This window comes from Salvia hispanica, chromosome 4 (assembly GCF_029641045.1).
Source record: "Salvia hispanica isolate PSC_SH4W2 chromosome 4, Shi_PSC_v1, whole genome shotgun sequence".
NCBI classification, from domain to species: domain Eukaryota; kingdom Viridiplantae; phylum Streptophyta; class Magnoliopsida; order Lamiales; family Lamiaceae; genus Salvia; species Salvia hispanica.
This window is the reverse complement of record NC_142695.1, coordinates 13,314,547-13,340,753: the sequence shown is the minus strand read 5'-3', so window position 1 is coordinate 13,340,753 and position 26,207 is coordinate 13,314,547. Positions and strand designations below refer to the sequence as shown.

General features: G+C 38.3%; 4 protein-coding genes across 9 annotated transcripts; 2 read left to right on the top strand and 2 right to left on the bottom strand.

Moving 5' to 3' along the window:
• The first annotated feature begins 200 nt into the window (after window positions 1-200).
• LOC125194874 (HAD superfamily, subfamily IIIB acid phosphatase) lies at window positions 201-4,059 on the top strand. Of its 4 annotated transcripts, XM_089056411.1 has the most exons (7): window positions 201-693; window positions 734-1,057; window positions 2,499-2,704; window positions 2,778-3,167; window positions 3,243-3,320; window positions 3,400-3,534; window positions 3,844-4,059. In XM_089056411.1, the coding sequence occupies exons 4-7, from the start codon at window positions 2,785-2,787 to the stop codon at window positions 4,019-4,021; spliced, it is 774 nt and encodes a 257-aa protein (XP_088912537.1). In that variant the 5' UTR covers window positions 201-693; window positions 734-1,057; window positions 2,499-2,704; window positions 2,778-2,784; the 3' UTR covers window positions 4,022-4,059. The 4 variants fall into 4 exon arrangements, with proteins under 4 accessions (XP_088912537.1, XP_047949046.1, XP_047949047.1 ...); XM_048093089.2 differs by lacking the exons at window positions 201-693; window positions 734-1,057 and having other exon boundaries at window positions 1,865-2,704; XM_048093090.2 differs by lacking the exons at window positions 201-693; window positions 734-1,057 and having other exon boundaries at window positions 1,873-2,704; window positions 2,805-3,167.
• On the bottom strand, window positions 3,986-7,044 carry LOC125194873 (BTB/POZ domain-containing protein At3g08570-like). The gene is made up of 5 exons (XM_048093086.2): window positions 6,328-7,044; window positions 6,153-6,206; window positions 5,978-6,044; window positions 4,597-5,688; window positions 3,986-4,500 (listed from the first exon to the last, which is right to left on the bottom strand). Exons 1-5 carry the CDS (start codon window positions 6,363-6,365, stop codon window positions 4,057-4,059), a joined length of 1,695 nt encoding a protein of 564 aa, XP_047949043.1. The 5' UTR covers window positions 6,366-7,044; the 3' UTR covers window positions 3,986-4,056.
• A 123-nt stretch (window positions 7,045-7,167) lies between these two features.
• LOC125194875 (SNARE-associated protein-like protein) lies at window positions 7,168-9,007 on the bottom strand. 3 transcript variants are annotated; one of them, XM_048093093.2, is made up of 4 exons: window positions 8,899-9,007; window positions 8,402-8,813; window positions 7,835-7,999; window positions 7,168-7,467 (listed from the first exon to the last, which is right to left on the bottom strand). In XM_048093093.2, the coding sequence occupies exons 2-4, from the start codon at window positions 8,631-8,633 to the stop codon at window positions 7,418-7,420; spliced, it is 447 nt and encodes a 148-aa protein (XP_047949050.1). In that variant the 5' UTR covers window positions 8,634-8,813; window positions 8,899-9,007; the 3' UTR covers window positions 7,168-7,417. The 3 variants fall into 3 exon arrangements, with proteins under 3 accessions (XP_047949050.1, XP_088912538.1, XP_047949052.1); XM_089056412.1 differs by having other exon boundaries at window positions 7,836-7,999; window positions 8,402-8,968; XM_048093095.2 differs by having other exon boundaries at window positions 7,168-7,461; window positions 8,402-8,966.
• A 14,555-nt stretch (window positions 9,008-23,562) lies between these two features.
• NSI (nuclear shuttle interacting) lies at window positions 23,563-26,064 on the top strand. The gene is made up of 8 exons (XM_048090148.2): window positions 23,563-23,730; window positions 23,802-23,872; window positions 24,163-24,223; window positions 24,352-24,538; window positions 24,932-25,031; window positions 25,207-25,307; window positions 25,467-25,560; window positions 25,672-26,064. Exons 1-8 carry the CDS (start codon window positions 23,678-23,680, stop codon window positions 25,749-25,751), a joined length of 747 nt encoding a protein of 248 aa, XP_047946105.1. The 5' UTR covers window positions 23,563-23,677; the 3' UTR covers window positions 25,752-26,064.
• The last annotated feature ends 143 nt before the right edge of the window (window positions 26,065-26,207 follow it).

Sequence of the window (26,207 nt, the reverse complement as noted above, 5' to 3'; positions counted from 1 at the left end):
TTGACACTACATTGCAAGAATGGAAAATATACATCCAAGAAGGCTGCAGACATTGATGTAAGTTTATTTATAAGTTTATACATATTCAAATTATGAGATTTCAAATGTTAAGCTAATCAAATATGATATGCTAAGTTTATACACATATTCAAATATGATCTCGAGAAACTCTCCACCATTCCTTTACAACTCCACATAATTTTCTTGGCTCTTCATTTTGCCCAATTATGATTGTTTTAATCAGTTTAGAAACCACAAGTGTCATTCTTTCTCCAAAGAACAGAAACTATTCAATTTTTTTTCTTTTTCTGAGGAAAACGGCATCACCAATCACCACCTCTTGTTTCTTTGTCAAAAGGATGCCTCCACAAACTAATCTACTCAAAAATTTGAGTTTTGACAGCCGAGCACCGGACTTATCCCCAAAGTTTCCACTCTTCAAATTTTGAATCTATGAGCATTGAGTTTGAATTCAATGTCCTCACAATTTCCCTCAACTTTGTCCTATAAAAAATCTCATAGTTGCGAATCAAGAAAGGGAGAGAGATAAAAGAACATTGTCAATAAAACAATCTAACAAGGCGCCAACAGTGGTTGCTTAGCATAACATTTCTCTTCAAATTATTATTCATACAATATTTATCAATATGTTCATTTAACAGGCCAAGGTTAAAGACATTGCGGCTAGACAAGGTGAGGGAACCCATGGTTAAAGACATTGCGGCTAGACAAGGTGAGGGAGCCCATCTGAATGATATTTTTGCCAATGATGTCATGGATGTCACCTTGCCAAGAAGAAGCAGATGCTTGGAGCTAGAGTCCTCGAACAAATTCTCTTGGGGAGTCAATCTAGGAATGATGCATCGACTAGCAATCAGCAACATCGTGATGCCAAATGGAAGAGTGAGATGCAACAAAGTCTCAAGAAGAGCGTGAGCGAGGATATGACAAGGATGCAAGAGATTATGGCCCAGGGCAGTTGATGAGCCAACAACAGTCCCACCCGCTCGACCCGATGAGCATTCTGCAGAAACATGAAGGTTTATTTTGTAACAAAGTAAGTTTTTTAGAATTTCACTAATGCTCTAAACTTTTAAAATTTACACTTAGTTTTTAAGAATTTCTCTAATGCTCATAACTTTTAGAATTTGCACTAACTTTTAAGAATTTGATATTATAAAACTTTGAAGTTATGTATGGCTATCTATTGTTATTTTTTCTATGAAAAATATTGAAAATATTATCGTAGTAGTGTGGGTAAATAATAAATAAAAAAATTATAATATGTTGAAATTTTTAGTGGCGGATTTGTTCTGCCACAAAAATAGGAGTCAATATAGTGACAGTTTACTGACGGAAATAGTGGCGCACACTATTAGGCCACTAGAGACTATCCAAATGTAGTGTTGGAAACATATCCACCACTATTAGTGGCGGAAATAAATGCTACTAATCTGTCACTATTTCCATTTCTTAGTGGCGGAATTTCTGTGCCAAATTATTTTCCATGGCTAATCTCCCGGTAAAAATTTAGTAGCGGAATATTATCTGCCACTCATATTTACTGACAAAAAATTGTTGTGATTCATTTCTGCCACTAATCCGCTGTTAAATTATTTTACCAGTGGAAATTAAAGATATATTGACATATATTTCTGCCACTATTTGACGATTTTTTTTGCGGTGTTATATCTCCAACAGGGGTAACGAAGTTTATTAGGCATTCAATTAGGTTGATCAAATTTTATTTTAATTAATCATATATTCATTCCCCTATTTATTTCATATTTAATCGAATAGTTTATTTCATATTTAATCGAATAGTGATCATCTTAATCGGAATAAATAAAAAAAAGTTGATCATCTGAATTATTTATGATAAAATTCATATCCTAAAATCAAAACTTCTTTACAGAGTGGTTGGTGTCACTCAATTGCAGATGTTATTGAAATAGGGTACAAGAAATCACGATATGGATTTGGGGGTATGAAGAAAGACTGGGTTGTATTTGCCTCAACTTTCCACTACTCTCTCTACGTGCTTTGATATATCATGCATTATGACGCCAATGCCACTCCCTCATGTTACACCTCATCACATCCATTTTTTTGTCAAATCACTATTACTTTTCACTATTCATTATCTATATTGAACTTTCCAGCTTGCTTCTTCTTAGAAAAAAATAATAAAAAATCTGTGGAAAATTCAACCTCTCATGTGAATTTTTGTTTGGATATATAGGGCTTGTTTGGTATCTTTCGTTTTCATTCCACATCATCTTGTTACATTAAACAAATGGAGAATATTTTAGGTGCTCTCTAATTTCGGTGACTTTGTTTATTAAAAATTCAATGTGAGTGGAGATTTAATTTATTTGGAACTGTGTTTTTTATAGAATTTGAATTGGACTAATTAGATTCTTTTCTTGGTACTACATAAATATTAGAAAGTGGAGTTGATAATTTCTAGAATTCTCCATTTTGATTGGTGACACTAGGACTTTTATAAATCCAATTCAGAGTTGACCAACAATGCTAATTAATTGGCTTGGTGAGCCACGTGGACGTGCACCAAAAGGTATCCAATTCTTTCCTATATATCCATCACTAGATTTGGTGTTAATTTCTTGGAAGAAAAGAGGAAGAGAAGAGAAAGAGTTCCTCCATTGACTTGTCCTGCCGTGCCAACCCAATATTCTTCATGGTACTTGTATAAATAGAATAATTAATGTTTGTGTTGATGTGTATTTAATTAATTAATATTGGTAAAATATTAGTAGTAAAATGGTTGGATTTGGATGGAGCATGCAGAGAATGAGAGAAGCGATAGTGTTGGTGTTCGTAGCGATATGGTCGAGCTCGAAGGCGGCGAGCACGTGGTGGCGGAGCGACACGGACGAGGCGTGGGACAACTGCCTGAGCTGGAGGCTGGGCGTGGAGGCCAACAACATACGGGCGTGGCGCACGGTCCCTCCCGAGTGCTCCGCGCACGTGGAGGCCTACATGGTGCGCGGCCAATACCAGCGCGATGTCAACCTCATCGTCGACACCATCTGCGCCTACATTGACTCCATCGACCTCTCCAGCGACGGCCTTGACGCTTGGATCCTCGATGTGGATGATACCTGCATTTCCAACCTCTTCTACTACAGTGGGAAGCGCTATGGGTGAGTGTTGAGTCTCACCCGCGTCGCATCACTTCACTTCCACTATTCATTGAGTAATCCGGGAATGTTATGTAGGTGTGAGCCGTTCGATCCTGTTGGCTTCAAGGCATGGGCGTTGAGCGCCAGGTGCTCTGCGATCCCTGATGTGCTCAGGTCATGATAGAAACATCACATCCTAAAATCAATTAGTGATATAAGGCTGTTATATTTATTTTTATTTCATTGCCAACAGGTTGTTCGTCAAATTGATCGCCAAAGGATTCAAGGTGTTCCTCGTTACTGGGAGGGATGAAGAGACACTCGGCCAAGCCACCATTCGCAATCTCCACGGCCAGGGCTTCTTCGCCTACCATCGTCTCATTCTAAGGTATGCATAAATACTACTCCCTCTGTCCCTATGTAGTAATTGCGTTTCTTTTCAGCACGAGATTTAAGAAAAATTGTTTTAAATGAATTATGTAAAAAGATAATAAAGTGGAAAGGAAAAAGGTAAAAAGATGAAGAGAGAGAAAAGTAATTTTAGCTAAAAAAATAAATGAGTCGGCTATAGTGGGACGGAGGGAGTACTACCACTACTTTTCAGTTCAACCAATTACATTCTGTTTGTATCAACTAACTAACTAACTAACGCAAGAGAAGGTGATGACGATGTTGTTAATGACGATGATTTATGTAGGAGTGGTGCGTATAAGGGGCAAAGCGCGATCGCATACAAGTCTACGATAAGGAAGCAGCTTGCAGAAGAGGGGTTCAGAATATGGGGGAATGTGGGAGATCAGTGGAGTGATCTTCAAGGGGAGTATACAGGCAACCGCACCTTCAAGCTTCCTAATCCCATGTATTATATCCCTTAATTTTACATTACATGAATAAATAATATTGTTTGCATTCATCTCTTACTTCTCCTTGGTTTGAGCTTGTGCTGTTTAAGTATAGCAATCCCTCTAGAAATGGAGGTTAACACACTATTACCCTGCCTACACTTGTCTATCATCCCCTCCTTCATCACCACCTGCTCTTTCTCCAGATCACTTAGCCTCACCCTCATTCTCGATATCTCCAGTTTCAACTCCCGATTCTCCCTCCTCAGCGAAGCATATGTGTCTCGTGGGGACATGGCAGCGCTGCCCACCCCGCTGCAGCTCATCTTCTGCCCCTCTCCACACAGAGCACTCTTCATCCGCACCTGCTCAAAGTATAAAACCCTCACCACCAAATGCACCGGGAGCCTCTCGTTCTGGGCAGCGTGGTTGCAACCTTCTTGGGACAGTTTCTGGCAGTCGATCAGCTTGCATAACTTGTTGCACTCGTGCTCACTCAGCATCGGATGTGACTAATTAACAAACACAACTATATCATATCGTATCATATCATATCATATCATATCATGTTACTAGTGTAATAAAATGTAATAGGAGGATTTGATTACCTTTAAGTAGATGTCAATGGACCTATAAATTCCATCATCGATGACACGAGCATAATCAGGCAGCACCTCGATCATAGCAATAAATTTGTCAAGCCTCAAATAAGGGTCAGGAGCAATCTCAGCTAAATATGCATCAACAAGCCTCGCAACTTTCAGCAGGCACCCATGCCCCATCTCCTCCGATTCGTACCCACATTCTTCCTCCTCCTCCTCAATCCGATGCAAGAACTGAACAAGAATGCGATGAATAGTATCAACATCAAACAAGGAGTCCCCTGTTTGAAGCGACGGTATAAGCAGATCATCCAGCAAAGCCATCTCTAATCTGTACGCGATCCTCCTCTCCAGCTCAACCCGGCAACTTAATGTGGCCTCCACCATGATGGCCACCCTCGTCATCCCAAACAAAAAGTTCAACGGAATGCAAGAGTTTTTCTCCATAGGTAACAGAGTTACAAGCGTTTCGAGAATACTCCTCTGCCCGCTCTCAATCAAACTAGTTCTTGCCGGATTCCATATCTGATGCTTCCCTATACCCTTCAACCATGTCTCAGCATAATGCATCAGAGAGGCAACTATACTATCCGTCCTAACACCACTCTGTCGCATGGAAATCACAACCCTACGATAAAAACTGATACCTAACCCCGAGATATCATCAGCCCACCACTCCAACGATCCACTATCACAATCTAAACGCGAAACCAGCTGCTCCTTGCAAGCATTCATGGCAATGGCAGCAATGCATATATCCGGGATCCCTACCTCTTCAGCAAGAGGTAGAAGCTTCTCACAAGCAGATAGAACTTGCACTGAATTTTCAAGACTTGGACATACAACTTGGGTGAGATACGTCTGTGTGCGCTCAACGAGGTTTTCGTCTTGATAATCTTCTGTCATCTCCAAGTACTCAGCAGCGCAGCGCAGGGGGGCTACATTTGCAATGGTGATTACAAAATTCATGCAGTAACAAAACTTGGCTGCAAGTTCAAACATTTCAGGGCCTCCGGGGAAGTTGGTGAGTTCTAGCTTGGACGTCTTGGCATCGGCAACCAGCTTGCGGATCTTTCCACTTCGAGCAACAAGGGGGAACTTAAACAAAGCAAACACAAGCCAAATCACTCTCCTTGTACTGATGATTGAGCAGTGGAAAATAAATATTCCCTTCATCCCTTAAAATTAGAAACTCTTTCCTTTTTAATCCGTCCCCTAAAAATAGAAAGTTCCTGTTTAAGGAAATTTCTTCCTCTCTAATGAGGTGGACTCATTTTCCACTAACACACTTTTCTTTCTATCTCTCTCTTACTTTCCAAATTTTGCGTTAAACCCGTGCCATTTCAAAAGTTCCTATTTTTAGAGGACGGAGGGAGTAGATTGTTACCTTATGCAGTAGAAAGGATTCTCCATCAACAATAATTGTGATGTCTCCAGCAACATCAGAGAAAATGCTGCACAGATACAGTATAAATACAGCCAAGCATCACTAACAAATCATACCAACAACATATATAAAAGAAGTATTATTTTTGGCAAAGAGAGGAAGAAAGAGTGAGTACCGGTTGGCAAAGGTGGTGGAGAAGTTGGGAGTGGCGGCGGAGAGAGGCTGCATTCTGCAAGAATTCAACACTCAATTATTCAAGCAGGAGCCCACGTTGCCAAAAAAGACAGAAAATGACTATATTTATGACTGTAAAAGAATAGGCATATATTTATACTACATATCAAGTTTACCTTTTGCTCTTTACGCAGATGCACCTTTTGCTTTTCATTCCTTTGTCTCTTTCTTGTGGGATGGAATTGTCTTTAGTTTTTCACTTTGGTCATTGCTTATTTCTCCCATCTTTCTCATTTTTTTCAAATACATAAATTTGAATTAAGAGGTAATGAAATATGATGATGTGGTTGTGGTGGGGAAGGAAGGAGCCTATATCACCATCATTATGATTAAAATCAATGGTATCTGAAATTTCGAATGTTTAAAATAGGTACTCCATTAATTAATTGTTTTGTGTCAGTATCCTTGCTGGGATATGCAACTATACTAGTTTCTTTCAAGAAATGCACATCCCTCTATGACATTTTGGGTTTGTGAAAAAACTGGAGGTAGTAGTGTGGTTAGTGAGTAAAGTAGATAGTATATGAGTAACAAAAAAGATTGTTTATTGGTGTGATTGAGAAAAGAGAAAAAAGGGTGGTAGTGGTGGGAGTGGCATTTAAACATGTAAAGAAGAGAAACAGAGACCTCACTGACTGGGAATGCTGAAAAAGAGGGCCAAATTATTAGATGAAGAATCTGCCCAGCTTTTGTCTCCCTCCAACTAAGTTACCAATCTTATCATACTATATCATCATCACCTTCATTTCCAACCAGATCTCATGTACTCTATTTTATTATACTTTTCGTTTTTCAGTGAAATTCTTAACAGTAATACTACTAATTAAAATGGCAACAACTATAGGAGAATGAATTTCAACTTGGAAGAGTTGCCATACTTTTATGCAATTATTAGCAACGCTGCAATTTAAAGGAAGATGATAAGAAAACTTTTCAGAGAGAGAAGCATACACTAATGGGGTTGTGAGGGCAGTATTGTTGAACAACCATATCGAATTAGTAACTTTATGAGTGTGGCACCGTACAAGATGAAATAAAAAATACTTAGGCAAACCAACAAAAAAATATCCCCAAAAGAGATTAAAACGATTGCTCATAGGCAGCAGTCATCAGCATGTATTCTAGTTTCTCAATTGGTTGTTTCCATCAATAACTAAACTACAAGAAGTGAGATGTAAATTCCTGCCACTGCTTTCAAGTGATGCCTTATTGAGCATGCTGCTGCTCACTGCTTTCACCCGCCATTGTTTCTGCACCTACTCACAATTCATAAGAAAATTGGAATATATTTTGGTAACGGATTGTTTCTCCACAAGGAAAGTAGCAGGAGAAACGTACAAGAAACCGAAAAACAATACTGACTTTTTAGAACAGTGAACAAAAGATCAGTCAAATTTCTCAGCCTTAATACATCCCTTTACCCTATTAATCATCCATCTATCAACCCACCTCCACCACCAGAATAAGTAAACCTTCACATAAAATCAGTAAGAACTTTCGGTTTGGTTTGGTAACAAATTAACATAATGATAGATGTACATCCAAGTGATGGAAGTGTTGTTGAGACGAGGAAAATGAAGCATATAGAAACAAAAAAAAAAAGGTGAAGAAACAATATCATACCATGAGCTAATCCAGCGGACAGCATCCGATCCATATTGTCAATTCTCCTTTGAATGGACTTCAAAACACTATTCAATGATTTAACCCTTTTCCTAACACCAGAAATCCTAGCTGCGTGCTGCATAATAAACGGTGATGGAGCATCCTCTAGCAATTTGTCAAGCTCTGAAAGCATTGAGAATAATAAGGGGGCATAACTGAACATTGAGGGTGTGCAATTTCAACTAAACAAAATTAGTACTTTATTGTAGCTCAACGGTCGAGCAACCAAAATATGTGTTCTGAATTCGGTATACCAATAACTAAGATGCAGAGACAGTTTCCCCAACAAGCATGTCCATCAATTTCATTTTACAATTAGTAACACCATTTCATTCACACTAAGAAATCCAATCCTAACACATTTGCTTTACCATCAATGCCAAAGAGAAACGCCATTAATGATCAAAGCTTTATGATTTGAAGTAGACGAGTATTCAATTGCACAATTTAAATCACTGATTAACGCAAAAAGATGAAAATCCTCATCAATTGAACAATTTAAAACACTAATTTTAAGAAGCACACCTCCGGTGAGACGATCGAGTGCGAAGGCGAGTTGATCTTGGCTCCGGCCAGTGGCTTCAGCTCGGGAATCGAAGGCAGTCATGACAGATGAAATCAACCGAGACAAACCATCTGCCATTGCTGAATTTGAGCTACTTGCAGTGTTAGTGTCGTCGACATTACCGCATTTATCACCGCCATCTCCGACGGCAGAATCTTCTTGCTGCCGATTATCTGAATTCTCGTCCGCCATGATTGGAATTGCCAAATCGCCAAGTGTAATTTGCAGATTCAACTCTGGCCTCGTAAATGGATGGCTCAATTAATACTTTTTCCTTTACTTTATAGAATAGGAGGAAATTTATCTGATCAATGCGATTGAACCCTAAACCTCAGCTGCATCACTCCAATGTTGACAATAATTTTAAAGCATCTTCATTTAACAAATATGAGTCAGTATGAACAGCAATAGGATTTCCTAATAAAGAAGCAAACAAATTGGAGAGAGATAGTATTACCCTAGCTAGGGTTTTGAAATTTAGGGGAATATGCTGAATACGTGCAGGCTGGGATGAAGATGATTTTGCCTTGGAAATATTTTGTCCCTCCATTCATTGTCTCAATTTTTTAACTTTAGTCTGTGTAACAGGGTCAAATTTTGTTTTTAATTCTTTTGGTAATAAACCTGAAATTTTACTAATTTTTTATTAGTAACAAAATTAATATATAAAATAGGACTCACATATCATTCATTTTTTCAACTCATTTTCTATTATATAATTTAAAATTCAAACCGGACTAAAGTGTGGCACATATTAAGGATGGAGGAAATATAATAATACTCATTCTATCCTATAAGAATATGCACATTATAAAAACAATTGATAAAGTAAAAGAGAGAGAAAAAAAAATAATTGAAGTATTGTTAATTGATCACCTCATTAGAGAGAAAAGAATTTCCAAAATTAAAAAGTGTATATTTTTATAAGACAGATTAAAAATGAAAGAGTAAATACTTTTATGGGACGGAAGGAGTAATATTTATCCTGACTATACTTAATATTGATGTATTACGCTTTCATAAAAAAAAATTTACTATTTTTGGTTATCCACCAAAATTAGACCAATTCAAAAAATGAAAAGTTTTAAACACTATCGATATCACTAATATCGTGGACCCCACAATCCACTAACGCTACTTTCACTATTTTTTTCTCACTTTCTTATTTTATCTATTGCAAATTAAAATTTGTATCATCTACAACTTTGTTTATTTTTTATGAACAGAGGTCGTATTATCTTTTAGCCCGTGTTAGTTTTTTGACTTTCCTCATTTTCTAATTCTTTTGATGTGTTAAATTAACCCACTTGTCTATATTAAAATCCAACCATTACAAATAGTTCACTCTTCACTTATTAAAAATGTGGCGCATGCCCAATCTATCTATTGGAATGAATATGTTCTTACTGTCAGAAGACATTTGTGATGAACCTTGGAAAAATGCTAAATGGTTACTAGCAAGGTGATACTAGAGATGACCAAGGTTTACGGTTCGAACGATTAACCACAAAACAGTAACTGAAACCGTTACTTTTGGAACCGTGGTTCGGTTCAAGTTTCAAAATTTTGGAACCAAAACTGTGTTGGATCCGCAGGGTTCCGGGCGGTTCCAGACCAGAACCGCGAAAAATCGTGAAACTGAGACGGAACCGAAAAAACCCGGCGGTTCCGAACTGAAATCGTAACAGGTGGTTTTGGAACATGAACCATAACCGCGAAACACCCTCGCGGTTCGATTCCGGTTCGACAATTTCTAAAACCGAAACTGACGGTTCTGAACTGTAACTGCCAGTTCCGAAACCGTGGGCATATCTAGGAGATACAGAGAATAAGAAAAAAAATTCATTGGGCTGATTTGGATAGACTTTGTGAGTCAAAATGTAAAGGAGGTATGGGTTTTCGAAAGTTGAAATTTAATATCTCGATTATGGGAAAAAAGTCGTGGAGATTGATTGAGAATCCTGACTCGTTACTTGGACGGACTCTTAAAGCTCAATAATTTCCTCGACATGGGATTCTTGATGCTGGAAAGGTGGGTAATCAAAGTTTGTTTTGGAGTAGGTTAGTGGCAGCCAAAGATCGCTTGAAGGCTGGCTTTTCGATGAAAGAGAAACGCCCATTTATGAGGAAAATTGGTGGCCGAGGGCCGATAAACTCCATCCAATCACTTGTAGAGATGATCGATTGCATGATGCTAAAGTGTCGGAGTTGTTCTTTGAGGGGGCACATGTGTGTAATGAAGTAGTGGTGAGAACTGTGTTTAATTGAGAAGAAGCAAAGCAGTTGTTGAGCATCCCACTGGCCCAGAGCTCTAGAGAGGGTGCATTATTTTGTGTCCGGAGCTAAATGGATCTTTCTCTGTACGCTCAGCGTATAAGTTTTTGTGTGAAGGCTCCTTTGAAGTGGATACAAACTCGATGGTGTGGAGTAGACTTTGGAAATTTAAAGTTCCACCTAAAGTGAAGATCTTTTTATGCAAGGCAGTGGCGGATCTAGGGGGCAGGAGGGGGCGGTCGCCCCCTCCGTGCGACTAATTTCCCCTTATCGGGAGGTAAAATTACCATATTCGCCCCCTCTGTTTGCCTCCGGCGTCGCCCCGAACAACGAAAAAAATAGCCATGTCCGCACTAAATAAAGCTACTACTATATATTCTGCCCCCTCCGTTTTCGGATCCTGGATCCGCCACTGATGCAAGGCATGTAGAAATTTCCTTCCAACAAGGGATCGATTGCGACAGCGCCAGATGGAGGTTTCAGAGATATGCCCGGTGTGCAACTTTGAGACAGAAACTGTTATTCATTGTCTTATTTCTCGTGGTCTTGCTCGTGATTGCTTGCAGAGGTTTGGAGTGCCGGTAATCTCGCCAGGTGAGAGGGGGGTTTATTGAATTGTTGGAAACAGATGAGATAAGGAAATTCGAGGGATGTGCTTTCACAATTATGGTCTATACAAGATCCAACTACAACACGCTAGGATAGTTTATACTTTACTAGAACGAGTCACATATATATTGTCCATGCACAGAGTATATCACATACACTATGGGCGTCAATCCTAGATTTGTAACTCCAAAAGGTTCCTAAGACTACTAATGTTCTCGCTCTCAATTAACAGTACCGTTTCAAGGGGAATTAATTGTAACGTCAACTAAGCTCTTCTAACATACAAATCTCCTCTCACGATTATATTGCACGTCAATAAATCATCATAGAATGTATCACTCAAACATGAAGCATTATTTAACACTTTGAATAGAAGCATATTAATGAACAAAACGGATATTAAATAAATAGGAACTGTATAAACCAAAGTCTATACTAACACATCCCTAGAATTCTATGAGTTTAGTTACACATGATGGAATAATTTAAACACATACTCCTCTGTCTCAAGTTACTTGAGTCGTACTCCATTTTGGATTGTCCCAAGTTACTATAGTCATTTCTCTTTTTGGCTAAAAATAAAACAACTAATCACACCTACTTTATTCTTTGTTTTACTTTATTCTCCCATCTCTCTCTTACTCTATTCTCTCTTCTACTTTATTTTACTTAATTTAACTCACTAAAAATAACTTTCTTAAATCTCGTGCTGAAATGAAACGCCTCAAGTAAAGTGCAACGGAGGGAGTAGTTTGTAGGGAAAACATGATGGAACTGGCAGCGGAAGCGGTGCGTTTAAAACAATAAATCAATCACATAATAATCAGATCTACTTAGCAGATTATTTAGACAAAACCTATTCGCGTAATTATCACATGTATCATGCTCATAACTTGAATCAATCATGCTTTAAGAATATTGAAGCCTAAAACATGCTTTTCTACGGAGCAGAAAAATACCTAATTAATTCTCCAAAGAATTAAAGATGGCTAGCTTCTTCTCCACGTGATACTTTGAGTACTAGACCACAAATCTTCTCTCTGGTTCCCGAACTGTATCCCAATGTCAGTGTGGGCTGATCTTACTAGAATACTAGGACTTAAATAAAGAAGACAGAAGAAATCCTTTTTGGAATAGGAGAGGAATTCGAAAATCTCCTCAGCTTGGAAGGGGAATTTTCGAAAATTGCAATAATGAAAAATTGTGTTTTCTGTCTCCTTTATTCTCCTATTTATATTATGTTCCTTTTGGGCCCAGACAGGGATCTATGGAAGGCTTTGGATATGGGCTCATCCAATTTACTTTTTACTAATTAAATTGAACCCACAATTTAATATAAGTTATAATTGGAATATTACGAGCAGCCACTACAGAAGTAATATTGAACTCTCCCCATCCAAATCCGAAATTACAAGTAATTCGGGTTTCCGTTTAACTTTCATTTCCCGCGCTTAACATTAAAATGTCCATTAATTAATTAATGTCTGCTATTGACTTAATTAATTAACTTCTTATTAATTCCAAGAGTGGACTTAGCATGAAACGCTTATTTATTATTCATAGAGTAATCACACTCCAACTAGCTAGGTTCCGAATAATAAAACCTTGTTTCACGCTCCTCTTGAGGACATTATCAAACGAGACTCAGCTCGCGCACGATTCAACATAACAGCAATCCTAGCACCGCTAGATATCGATCACCACTACCCAATATATCAGGATAATTGGGTTACGAAAAACTCGCACCATTTGATAAGTCAAAGCAGTGCATAATCAATACCGTATGCTCAATGCTAACCTACATTGATTAAGAAACAAATATTTATCAAGACCTCGCCTTTCAGTAGATAGCCTAAGGCAAGTCATGCTGTTAGATCCGTTCAGTGCTATACCACACCAATATCATCTTATTTCAGTAAGGCTTAGAAATATGCGGACTGACATTGCAACCTTTCTCGATGGATAGTCAAATTCCATCTAGGTTGTGAAATTCATCTTTTTCTTTGTTTAGAACTGACCGTATTACCTTAAAGTGGACGACGCCCACAACCGGTCTACTAAAACAAAGACTTAGACTTTGTTAAGTTAACTTATACATTTAAACATGCATTAACATCCATTAAATGTAAAACATAACAACATTATGACAAAAATAATCTGTTTTATTTATTGGAAAATAAAATAAGAGTTTTACAGTATTCAATCACTCGAAACGTGATTTCTAGTATACAAACTCTAACAATCTCCCACTTATACTCAAAACACTTTCGAGTATACAAAAAAATGTGTGCTAACGTCTAATATTCTCCCACTTATACTGAAAGCGGATTGAGGTCTTGAATTAGTCGAACTTCCATTCCTTCAACATGGCTTTCATACGGCTTTACCGCTAATGCCTTCGTGAAAGGATCTGCCAGGTTGTTCTCGGACTCAATCTTGACCACTTGTATGTCTCCTTTCTGCACTATATCTCGAATGATATGATACTTCCTCTCTATGTGCTTGCTCGCCTTATGAGCCCGTGGTTCCCTCGAATTTGTCACAGCACCAGAATTATCGCAATAAATGGTGATGCTCTTGGGCATATTCGCAACCACACCTAAGTTCAGAAGGAAGTTCTTAAGCCATACAGCCTCTTTTGCAGCCTCCGAAGCGGCCACATATTCGGCTTCCATGGTAGAGTCTGCAATGCATTTCTGCTTTACATTCTTCCAAATTACAGCTCCACCTCCTAAGGTAAACACATATTCGGAAGTTGATTTCCTCGAATCTACATCAGATTGAAAATCTGAATCTGTATATCCTAAAGGACAGAGCTCGGCTGCATTGTAAACTAGAACATAGTCCTTAGTCCGATTAAGGTACTTGAGTATGTTCTTTACGGCAGTCCAATGTCCTTGGCCGGGATTTGATTGATATCTTGCTACCATGCCAACAGCAAAGCAGATATCGGGTCTAGTACAAAGCATAGCATACATGAGACTACCAACTGCCGAGGCATATGGTATTCTTCTCATCTCTGCTATCTCAGATGCCGTTTTGGGAGACATCTCTTGAGATAAATGGATGTCATGTCTAAAAGGTAGGAAACCTTTCTTGGCATATTGCATGCTAAAGCGTCTAAGTACTGTTTCGATGTAAGATTCTTGGGATAAGCACAACATTCTCTTTGCTCGGTTCCTAAGAACCTTGATACCGAGAATGTGTCCCGCATCACCCATATCTTTCATCTCGAACTGGCTGGACAACCAAGTTCGCACTGATGACAACATCTTTTTATTGTTTCCAATTAGAAGAATGTCATCTACATACAAAACTAAGAACACAACAGTTCCCTTTTCAACCTTCTTATACACACAGCTTTTATTAGGGCATTTTTCGAATCCAAACTTTTGAACAGTTTGATCGAAACACTGGTTCCATGATCTAGATGCTTGCTTGAGGCCATAAATGGCCTTCTTAAGCTTCCAAACCATGTGTTCCTTGCCCTTTACTACATAGCCTTCGGGTTGTTCCATGTAGATGGTCTCCTCAAGACTCCCGTTTAAAAACGTAGTCTTGACGTCCATCTGCCATACTTCCCAATCCATGTAAGCTGCTATAGACAAAAGTATGCGGATCGATTTGAGCATGGCCACTGGGGGAGAAGGTCTCATCGTAATCGATGCCTTCCTTTTGGTTATACCCCTTAGCCACTAGTCTTGCCTTAAAGACTTTAACTCGTCCATCGGGTCCACGTTTACGTTTGTATATCCATTTGCTCCCAATGGCAGTACAGCCTTCGGGTAGGACAGACAAATCATAGACGTCCTTGTCTACCATTGATTGTAGTTCCGAATCCATTGCTTTCACCCATTCACAATGATCGACATCTGTCTGCGCCTCTGCAAAATTCCAGGGATCAAGTACATTGTTTTCCGAGGAGTGATCCATGCACTCTCCCAAACCAATGTATCTATCGGGCTCATGAGAGACCCTCCCACTGCGACGCGGCACTACAATATCTGGAGTATTAGTTGAAATTTCTGGAATTGTTGGTACACTAGGTAATTGTTCTTGGTTAATAGAAGTTGTAACTTAGTGAGCTCTTCAAGAGCTATCTCACTGCTGGGCTTATGATTCATTACATAGTCTTCCTCTAAGAATGTGGCATGAGTGCTCACAATCACTTTCTGATCTCTGAGACTATAGAATTCATAAGCTTTCGTTCCTCTACGGTATCCTATAAACACACAAACCTCCGTCCTAGATTCCAGCTTAGTTGGATCATTTTCCAATACATGAGCCGGACACCCCCATACTCTGAGATGTTCCAGATTGGGCTTTCGCCCATTCCACAACTCATATGGCGTAGTAGGAACTGATTTAGAGGGTAAGTTGTCTAAGAGATAGTTTGCTGAAAGCAAAGCATGACCCCAAAACGAAACAGGTAACCGTGCATAACTCATCATCGAGTGGACCATATTCAATAAGGTCCTATTCCTTCTTTCAGCCACGCCATTCTGCTGGGGTGTGCCCGGCGCAGTCGTTTGGGATTCAATTCCCGCCACTGATAAATAGTCCAAAAACTCGGCACTTAGGTATTCGCCTCCGCGATCAGATCGCAGGCTTTTGATACTCTTACCATGATGCGTCTCTACTTTAGATTTAAACTCCTTGAACTTGTCAAAAGTTTCAGACTTGTAGCACATCAAATAAATGTATCCGATTTTCGAGTAGTCATCTGTAAAGGTGACGAAATATCGAAAACCGCCCCTTGCCTCGGTTGACATTGGTCCACACACATCAGTATGAATGAGCTCAAGTACTTCCTTGGCCCTATTCCCCTTTGACCTAAAAGGTCTCTTAGTCATCTTGCCTTAGAGACAGGACTCACACTTCGAAAACGGTTCCTTCTCAAGACCTTTAATAAGATCTTGATCAACCATCGCATGAATCCTTCTTTTGTTGGCATGACCAAGTCTAAGGTGCCATAAGTACGTTTCATTCATTGAAGTTGAAGGTCCCTTTCTTTTCTTAGAAATTTTCGATGTAGCATTGAGTTCTGATTTACGTTGATTAAATTGTGTAGAAGTGATTGTGTACAGATTGTTTTCCATGATACCACGACAGATATAAGAACCATCTTTCTTAATAACGCAATTGTCATTAAAAAAATCGAATATCCATCAAAAGACAATTTAGAAGCTGAAATTAAATTTCTTCTAAAAGAAGGTATCAACAAAACATTCTTCAAAATCAAAAATCTATCACTAGAAAAACGCAAATAAACGTCTCCCACTGCAACGGCCGCCACTTTCGTAGCGTCGCCCAGCTGGACTTCGATCTCACGATCATGTAGCCGTCTTGTCACCTGCATTAAATCAGGATCAAAACATATATGATCAGTTGCTCCAGTATCAATAACCCAAGTATGAGTAGATGTCGAAGCCAAACATGACTCGACTACTAGAGCATGGTGCATACCTGTAGCCTTGCCCTTTTTAGGACAATCTGACTTCTAATGAACCTTCTCTCCACATTTGAAGCACTTTCCAGTAGGCTTCTTGTCACCCCGCTGTTTCTTCTTTCCCTTAGCATTCTTAGCTGCCACTGGGTTGGGTGCCTTTTTCTTTCCTTTTCTAGGCTTAGAGCCAGAGGAATTAGGCGCCAAACTCAGCATAGCTACCTTATCTTGAACCACAAGGTCCTCCGCCGACTGAAGTTCAGTCAGCAGCTCTGCCAAAGTGTAATTCCGCTTGTTCATCTCGAAATTGAGCTTGAACTGTTGGAAGCTAGGGGGAAGACTCTGAAGGATTATAGTAACCTGGGACTCGGGATCGATCGTCCCTCCCAAAACCTCAATCTGGTTGAGGTGACTCATCATCTCGAGGACGTGTTGCCTCACCGACGAGCCTTCCTTCATAGACTTCGTCATGATACTCCGAAAGGCTTGAGACTTAGCCGTTCGATTCTGAGTACCAAAAAGATTTGCGAGATTTGTCATGATCTCGGCGGCAGTTTCCATGGCAGAATGCTGATGCTTGAGTACTGATGACATAGAAGCCAACATATAGCACTTGGCCATCTCATTCGCCTTATGCCACCGTCTATGCGCATCTCGCAGTGCTTGCGCGGCATTAGCTGCCGGCACAGCTGGGCGTGGAGTAGTGAGCACAAATTTGTACTCTTCGGCTGTGAGAACGATATCCATGTTTTGTTTCCATTCGATGTAATTTTGGCCTTCGAGTTTGTTTTCTTTGAGAATGGCAGAAAGAGGATTAAAAGACATCTTGACAGATTTTATTGCACTGCAAACAGAAGATTTTACTATTTGTCATAAACTTATGTAAGGAAATTGAGTAGATTAACCATAAAAACTTTTCAAAATCTTACAACAGTAAAATTAATAAATTGTATCCTCCTCTGGAGGTTAATACGCATTAAAATTTTGACAATTTACTGGTCACAACACCGACATATCAATAGCTTCCTCCTCTGGAGGTCGACACATCTAATGCTGCCTAAGCACGACCATCAGGTTTAGCATTACAGAATTTTATTTCTACAACACGCTCCCATAACAATGTTCATGTGTTGATAATAAAACCAAGCTATCTCATAAATTCTGATTGAACCCTGAAACTCGTAGTTCCTTAGGATTATTGTCCCTACTCTGTAGGTGGCGATAATATTAGGAACCACTTTCTAGTTCATTCTATTTATTATTTGAGAAGTCCTCCCTTATGAACTTACTGTTTTCGTAGGATTATTGTCCCTACTCTGTAGGTGGCGATAATATTAGAAAATCAGCTTCACAAAATTTTGGCAGTCCAACCGATGGAGATCATATATAAACTTTTAGTTCATAATTATCGCTTAGATATTTGAGTTATGGTTTTAATTAATTATCCTTTAGCCTTAAGGCAGATTAAGACTAAATTAAATTCTGTTGGTATGTAATTGACTGGATAATTAAGACTTTTATTATCTTTAATATCTTAGTTTAGGAATTATTGTTCTAGAATTTAATTCTTATTCATGTCATACTATAAGATATATCTAAAATAAAGTACATTATTTATAATCTTAATTAGACATGAAAAATTAAATTCATATAATTTCCAAGTTCAAGATTAGGAAGAAAATTAAGTTATATTATTTAATGTAATCTTACATATATCTTATCTTATTATAGATTCTAGATATATTATATTTAGGAAACTATTAAATTATTCTTATCTATATCATCTAGGATATAAGATATTCATAGATATAGAAAATAATCAAATATTCCTAAAATCTAGGGAAATCTTCCCAAAATATTTTATTTCATTAAATAATATTATTTTTAATGATTTCTATTAATTAATCAATTAAATAATCATTAAAATAATCTTTCGTCAATATCTTGCGATTCGAGGTTTGCACGAATCATCACGACGAAGATTTGAAGATTCCGCCCGGAGACTCTCGCCGGAGCGGCGTGTTCGCCGCCCGACAGCCGCCGGCAGTTCGCACCGATGGCGCGCTGCTTCCTCCTCCCTTCCGCGGCATCGCCGCATCTCCCTCCGTCGACGTCAAGTCAGAAAACGCAGCCGGAGCCGCGACTTTCCGGCGATCTCCCACTGCCCGACGAGCTCGCGTGCTCCAGCAGTCGCCGCCTGCCGGCGTTGCTGCTCTCGGTCGCGCCTCGTTAGGGCTGGGTCGACTAGGGTTCTAGGGTTAGGGTTAGGGTTTCGTCGGATTCTTGGCGCCTCGGCAGCTCTCGGACGAGCCATCACGCCGTTTTCCTTCGCGCGACGTAGCAGGCTGCCAGCCAAGGATCGCGGTCTCGACCGGCGACGCGCACGAGCCCATGCTCGTCGGGGCGTCGCTGCGTGATCGCGTCCTTCGGCTCCCACTTTTACGTCGGCGATAGTCGAGCTTTGATCGGGGCCGGCTAGGGTTTTGCGGGTTCGGCTGGTGGCGCGCGCGAGTCCAATCTCGCCGGCGCGTCGCCCCTTGCCCGTGACCCTCGGCTCTCACTCAATTCGACAACCCTACTCCGATCGCATGTAGTGCGATTCGTCCCGGCATAAACGCCGACGAATCACACATCTCATACGTTCGAATAATTCAAGTTCTATGATTCGAATGTTCTTGAGTTCATCATGCAAAAACATAAATAATAAAAACACAAGAACATGCTTCGTAATCAAATAAGACATGCATACATGAATTTCGCGAAATTTAAATCCAAATAATCAGAGCCAAAGCCTGGCTCTGATACCAATTGATCGAACTGGCAGCGGAAGCGGTGCGTTTAAAACAATAAATCAATCACATAATAATCAGATCTATTTAGCAGATTATTTAGACAAAACCTATTCGCGTAATTATCACATGTATCATGCTCATAACTTGAATCAATCATGCTTTAAGAATATTGAAACCTAAAACATGCTTTTCTACAGAGCAGAAAAATACCTAATTAATTCTCTAAAGAATTGAAGATGGCTAGCTTCTTCTCCACGTGATGCTTTGAGTACTAGACCACAAATCTTCTCTCTGGTTCCCGAACTGTATCCCAATATCAGTGTGGGCTGATCTTACTAGAATACTAGGACTTAAATAAAGAAGACAGAAGAAATCCTTTTTGGAATAGGAGAATTCAAAAATCTCCTCAGCTTGGAAGGGGAATTTTCGAAAATTACAATAATGAAAAATTGTGTTTTCTGTCTCCTTTATTCTCCTATTTATATTATGTTCCTTTTGGGCCCAGACAGGGATCTATGGAAGGCTTTGGATATGGGCTCATCCAATTTACTTTTTACTAATTAAATTGAACCCACAATTTAATATAAGTTATAATTGGAATATTACGAGCAGCCACTACAGAAGTAATATTGAACTCTCCCCATCCAAATCCGAAATTACAAGTAATCCGGGTTTCCGTTTAACTTTCATTTCCCGCGCTTAACATTAAAATGTCCATTAATTAATTAATTTCTGCTATTGACTTAATTAATTAACTTCTTATTAATTCCAAGAGTGGACTTAGCATGAAACGCTTATTTATTATTCATAGAGTAATCACACTCCAACTAGCTAGGTTCCGAATAATAAAACCTTGTTTCGCGCTCCTCTTGAGGACATTATCAAACGAGACTCAGCTCGCGCACGATTCAACATAATAGCAATCCTAGCACCGCTAGATATCGATCACCACTACCCAATATATCAGGATAATTGGGTTACGAAAACTCCGCACCATTTGATAAGTCAAAGCAGTGCATAATCAATACCGTATGTTCAATGCTAACCTACATTGATTAAGAAACAAATATTTATCAAGACCTCGCCTTTCAGTAGATAGCCTAAGGCAAGTCTTGCTGTTAGATCCGTTCAGTGCTATACCACACCAATGTCATCTTATTTCAGTAAGGCTTAGAAATATGCGGACTGACATTGCAACCTTTCTCGATGGATAGTCAAATTCCATCTAGGTTGTGAAATTCATCTTTTTCTTTGTTTAGAACTGACCGTATTACCTTAAAGTGGACGACGCCCATAACCGGTCTACTAAAACAAAGACTTAGACTTTGTTAAGTTAACTTATACATTTAAACATGCATTAATATCCATTAAATGTAAAACATAACAGCATTATGACAAAAATAATCTGTTTTATTTATTGGAAAATAAAATAAGAGTTTTATAGTATTCAATCACTCGAAACGTGATTTCTAGTATACAAACTCTAACAAAACATAGAAAACATAAGAACTATAATAATCGAACCCAAAGGTTGAATCTTGTAGTCTTGATCTTTCTTGATTCCACTCTTCAAACTCCTTAAGCAATGACAAACAGTGGAAGGAACTCTCAAATATTATGCTCTGCAAAATATGCAGCAAAAGGTTCCTTTGATGAAGCTTGAGTCAGTTGAGGGGGTATTTATAGCCTCTGAGTCGTGTGTCATAATATGGTAAATCTCCAGATTAGTATTGTAAGTCTTGGAGAGAAAATAGGGCAATTTCTGTGCACCGCGTTTCCTAGCGGGCCACTGCACTTTGTTAGGCGGTCGCTGGCAATCATTCCGTAGCTACTAGATCTAAATCCGCGGTCGTTGGGCGTGTTCATCTTTTCAGCTCTATTATCCAAAGCAGGCCGCTACAGGGGCAGCGGTCGTTGTCAAAAGAGCAGCGAACCGTTGGCTGGTTCGTATATTCCAGATTTGCATCTTCGACTTTTTACTATTGTTTTATGTTCTAGTTTGCAAATTTCTCACAAAACACGTCAAAATACCAAAATAAGTAATATATGCAAATAATGGACATGTAATGTAATTTTGACATTCAAAACGGCCCAAATAAAGGCCTTAAAACAGTGCAAAATCATAGCGTATCAGTCACGAACATCAAAAAAATCCTACAACTAATAACAGTAATTTGGGCCCCCATCGTAAAACTTATGGCTTCGCCACTGCTTATTCGTCGGCCTTTTAAATAGCTTGAACTAACTTCCAAATTTGTTTTGGGGTCCAAAATCCACAGGTATCTGATTGGACAGCCCCAATTTCGCTAAAATAACTCGAAAGTATAAAATAAATTATAAAAATAAATAAATATACTTTCTTAATTTTCATACCGAAAATAAACGACTCAATTATGATAGGTCATGGGAGTATTAGCTTAAATAAATATGTAAAAATATTTAGATATAATTTTAAACTCATGACAAGCATAGTAAAATGTACCATTATAATATATTGTACTAGACATATCAATGCGATCCACAACATGTGAGTTGACCCGTATAGTCTGTTAAATTTAGAATTTAATCATGTTTGAGTTTGAGCCTATATTTCTAATTTTGGAATGGGTAAATAACACATTACCCCTACACATCATTTAATTTACAATTTATACCATCATACTACACTCTTAATGATGTGTGGAACACAATCTCTACTAACACTACTTACACTATACTTAATCTTCATCTTTATTACTTTACCAATCATACATTAAAACCTGTGGTGAACCAAATGTTCATAATTTATCATTATTTATTGAATTGATCATGTATTAATTTTATCGGTAGAAGTCCGATTAGCTCACTGGGCTAGTCTAAAATTCGAACTCTTAGGATTAGAGTTGAATATTATAGCCCGGTAAAAATACAACCCAGTGACACACAACCTGAGTGGAGTTGGCTAAGATCCATTTGGATGATCCAAATTGACATCCATATACTGTACTATACTTGAACATATTGTAATATTTATTATATTCTTCTTGGCCTCAATATAATTCCTACGATGCATTTCTTTTAGATATGTAACTTAAAAAATTGTTGGGAGTGAAAGCGGGCAACACCCAAATGAGACTATATACTGACGATCATAAGCGATTCTTAACCTATCATGCAATAACCAAATAGCAAGACTTGTAGGCGGCTGTTGAAGAACATGCACTCCTCTCTTGAAGTTGTATGCATGGTGTAACAAGAAATCTACAACAACATTTCCTTCTCGATGCACATGTTACTTGTGAGTTAAGGGGAAATTGATTAATATAGAAACGAGAATAAATTAGATAAGTGAAGTGAGAATAAAAGAAATATATTGCTTTTTGAAAAAGAATGAAATGATAGTCTCGTTTTGCCATTTTAGAGTGTCTACGGAGGATAGTCTCATACTTTACACACTTCTCATTCTCTCTCTTATTTTTCCTTTTTCTCTTTTTCTCTCCTATTTTATCTATTTTTTCTTCTATATCTCATTTTTTACCAATTTCTCATTACAAATCACATCGGTCCACAAATAAAACTATTTTTCATGAATGAATGAAATATTTATTTAGAATGCAAAAATATACCAAAATATATTTAATGGCTTGAAAGCATAGTCTAATAAATAGAAAAAGTGCAACACCTTAAATATAATGCTGCATGGTCTAAAATAGACTTAATTATAAGTAACGTAAGTTTTAACGTGAAATAAGTAAGATATGAATAGAAGAAAAACTAATGATTTGTTTGCCCAAGAAAGTGAATACTTACTATAAATTATAAATAGATAAAAGCTACCTAAATGGAAAAATGGAACTATGTTTCGTATTATAGAGGCAATACATTAAAAATATATTTTCCACAATACTATGAGTGTATTATAAAAAAGTTTAAGAGGCATTTAAGTAGTTAATAAAAAGTTTAGGGCCATTTATGTAGTTCTTTTATTCAGAAAGGAGGGTGAAATAATATGACGGAGAAAGAGAAACACGCCGCCTAAGCTTAAGCCAAATAAAAAAAGAAGAAAAATCAAGAATTGGAGGTGAGGGTGTGGCTACCACATACATTATACATACATCTATCTCAAATTCAAAAGAATGCCAGCCCAAGGACTGGTAGTGTTGCCCAATTCTGCTTCCGACCTGAATCTGTGAGTTGCTCATTTCTAATTTCATTTTATTCTTTTGTTTATTTGATTGCAAGATTGATTTTTTTTGGCAGCTACCCGCGAATTGTTTCTTTCGGTTGCCGCTGCCAATGCCATCCTCCCCTTAATTTCCCTCTTTCCACAGGTTACTTTGCTTATCTCTCTTAATCACAACTTCAATTATTCTTCTCCTACTACCGTTTTGCGTTTTTTTTTTCAATTTTCTTCAATTTTGTGTTTGCTTGTTTTCTGGAATGTGAGTAAAATAAAGATAGTGGAATATGGGCTCCATTACCAATAGTAGTAAAAAAGCAAATGGAACATTTATTGGTGGATAGATGAAAATGGCAGAATGAGATGTTTATTGGTGGACCGAGGGAGTAGTTTCTTGCTCAATTCATGTCCAGCTATTATAACCGTCGTGTTGCTTTGCAGGAAGCCGAAAAGAAAAGATTTATAGACTTAAGGCGAGCTTCTGGGAATCTATTAGATCAGGGTAAATGGAAACCTATATTAATTTCCCATCTTTCCTCTCCACATTAAATGGTTGAAATATCGAACAAAAGTTCGACAGTATATATATAATCAAACGAGTAATGCTGCAGAGAACCTTTGATGTTTCAGGATTTTAAAAAACAATACTACTACCCAAGTTGTAGAGCCTCCGGTCACTACTGAAGAAGAGGAAGAGCCCTTGCCCGAGGAATTTGTTCTCGTTGAGAGCACCAGACCTGATGGAACAATTGAGCAGATAATTTTTTCTTCCGGTGGGAATGTTGATGTGTATGATCTCCAGACTTTATGCGATAAGGTAACTACTATATCGTCTATGATTGCTTATTTGTATACCCCGAAAGAGAACATTTTCGTTCCCATCCTGCATATCATTAATATACCTTGCATTAATCCTGTCTCTAATCTCGAGATCCAGTCTAAGCCAACGCGAGAGAATTCACTCTCTGTGAGCCATCCCTCGTGGTTAGGTTTACTTGAATTAAGTTGCTAGTGATAGTGCATTTGCATATGCCTTCCTTAGAAGATTTCACTTTCATGAATGCTCGGTTGGACGTATTGCATCAATTATGCTAGCTATGTATTGGTGTAACACTTTTTTTCTCGACATGTTAAGAACTTTAAGCATTACAAATACCATAGTCATATATTTTCAGATCTCATTAAATAATTTTCATGATGCATACAACAGGTTGGTTGGCCTCGGAGGCCTCTGTCAAAGCTAGCAGCAGCCCTAAGAAATAGCTACATGGTTGTTACTCTGCATTCCGTTAGCAAGTCAACTGGAGAAGGTACTTAGTAATTGGACCTTTCATGTTTTCCTAATCAAGGAATACCAACATTTGCCTCATTTAAGTTTCTGATGCTTTATTTTCCAAAAAAGTATTGTACTATGATTTGGTAATATTTGTTATTAAATAACTAAGTGACAGATATCTTAGTGTACTTTGGCAAGTTACTTGGCAGAGGGAAATGACCAAAAGAAGTTGATAGGAATGGCCCGGGCTACATCCGATCATGCTTTCAATGCAACAATTTGGGATGTCCTTGTTGATCCTTCTTATCAGGTATAAATTGAACACAAAGTGAAGCAAACTTTTGATGCTTACTATCTAAATGAAATTTATCCCTGGAAATGCATGAATGATTCCTTAATTTTTTGTTATTATTCTTTTCCAAGTGAAGAATTTTTCTATAATATCTGTGGTGGACCGGTGGTGGTGTAGGGCCAAGGACTTGGAAAAGCCCTGATAGAGAAGCTTATAAGGGCCCTTTTGCAGCGTGACATCGGAAATATTTCACTCTTTGCAGACAGTAAAGGTATGGTCAACAGTCATATAACTGACTCATTTGGTTTATTAGTAGTGTAACAAGTTGATACTCCGCAAAAAAAAGTTGCGAGTTAAACTTGTTTGTGGCAATTGGTTGCAGTTGTGGAGTTCTATCGCAACCTAGGATTTGAAGCTGATCCAGAGGGCATCAAGGGTATGTTTTGGTACCCGAAGAACTAGTAGATCTCCACAGTCAAAAGGGCGGCCTTGGTATGACGTGAATTGCCATCTGCGTATGCAGCAGCTCTCGGAGAGCCTGTATCTTTATGCAGTACATAATAATGATACTCCCAAGATTCTACTGAATGAAGTAGTCTTTCTAGAACAGGTTAATTCTGTATAATGGATTATTGTTTCAGAATGTTATTATGCAAGAATATGATAATTCTTGGATATATGTTACTATAAAGTAGCAGTTGGGTATATTTTAATGTTGTGACGATGTGCAACAGGAGAATGTAAATTTAAATGCAACAAAAACCATTGTCTTTAACTGCTCTTCCTGACTTTCTGTGTTTCTTTAAATTAGATAGAGACGATGTCAATCCATTTGTAATTTGAATGTTTCAAATTAGTCACACTCAGATTCAGACACATATAAGTATTACTATATGGTTAATATTGTATTCATCAATC

What these genes read in the sequence shown, in the direction of transcription:
- LOC125194875 (XM_089056412.1), bottom strand. Translation starts at nt 8,633, where the DNA reads ATGGCGGACGAGAATTCAGATAATCGGCAGCAAGAAGATTCTGCCGTC. An exon ending in ACTCGATCGTCTCACCGGAG is followed by an intron (nt 8,000 to 8,401) that starts GTGTGCTTCTTA and finishes CAATGCTTTCAG; the next exon opens with AGCTTGACAAATTGCTAGAG. An exon ending in TGTCCGCTGGATTAGCTCAT is followed by an intron (nt 7,468 to 7,835) that starts GGTATGATATTG and finishes AATTGTGAGTAG; the next exon opens with GTGCAGAAACAATGGCGGGT.
- LOC125194873 (XM_048093086.2), bottom strand. Translation starts at nt 6,365, where the DNA reads ATGAAAAGCAAAAGGTGCATCTGCGTAAAGAGCAAAAG. An exon ending in TCCACCACCTTTGCCAACCG is followed by an intron (nt 6,045 to 6,152) that starts GTACTCACTCTT and finishes GTATCTGTGCAG; the next exon opens with CATTTTCTCTGATGTTGCTG. An exon ending in CCATTGACATCTACTTAAAG is followed by an intron (nt 4,501 to 4,596) that starts GTAATCAAATCC and finishes TTTGTTAATTAG; the next exon opens with TCACATCCGATGCTGAGTGA.
- NSI (XM_048090148.2), top strand. Translation starts at nt 23,678, where the DNA reads ATGCCAGCCCAAGGACTGGTAGTGTTGCCCAATTCTGCTTCCGACCTG. An exon ending in TAGCAAGTCAACTGGAGAAG is followed by an intron (nt 25,032 to 25,206) that starts GTACTTAGTAAT and finishes GTTACTTGGCAG; the next exon opens with AGGGAAATGACCAAAAGAAG. An exon ending in ACTCTTTGCAGACAGTAAAG is followed by an intron (nt 25,561 to 25,671) that starts GTATGGTCAACA and finishes AATTGGTTGCAG; the next exon opens with TTGTGGAGTTCTATCGCAAC.
- LOC125194874 (XM_089056411.1), top strand. Translation starts at nt 2,785, where the DNA reads ATGGTTGGATTTGGATGGAGCATGCAGAGAATGAGAGAAGCGATAGTG. An exon ending in TACAGTGGGAAGCGCTATGG is followed by an intron (nt 3,168 to 3,242) that starts GTGAGTGTTGAG and finishes AATGTTATGTAG; the next exon opens with GTGTGAGCCGTTCGATCCTG. An exon ending in GCGATCCCTGATGTGCTCAG is followed by an intron (nt 3,321 to 3,399) that starts GTCATGATAGAA and finishes CATTGCCAACAG; the next exon opens with GTTGTTCGTCAAATTGATCG.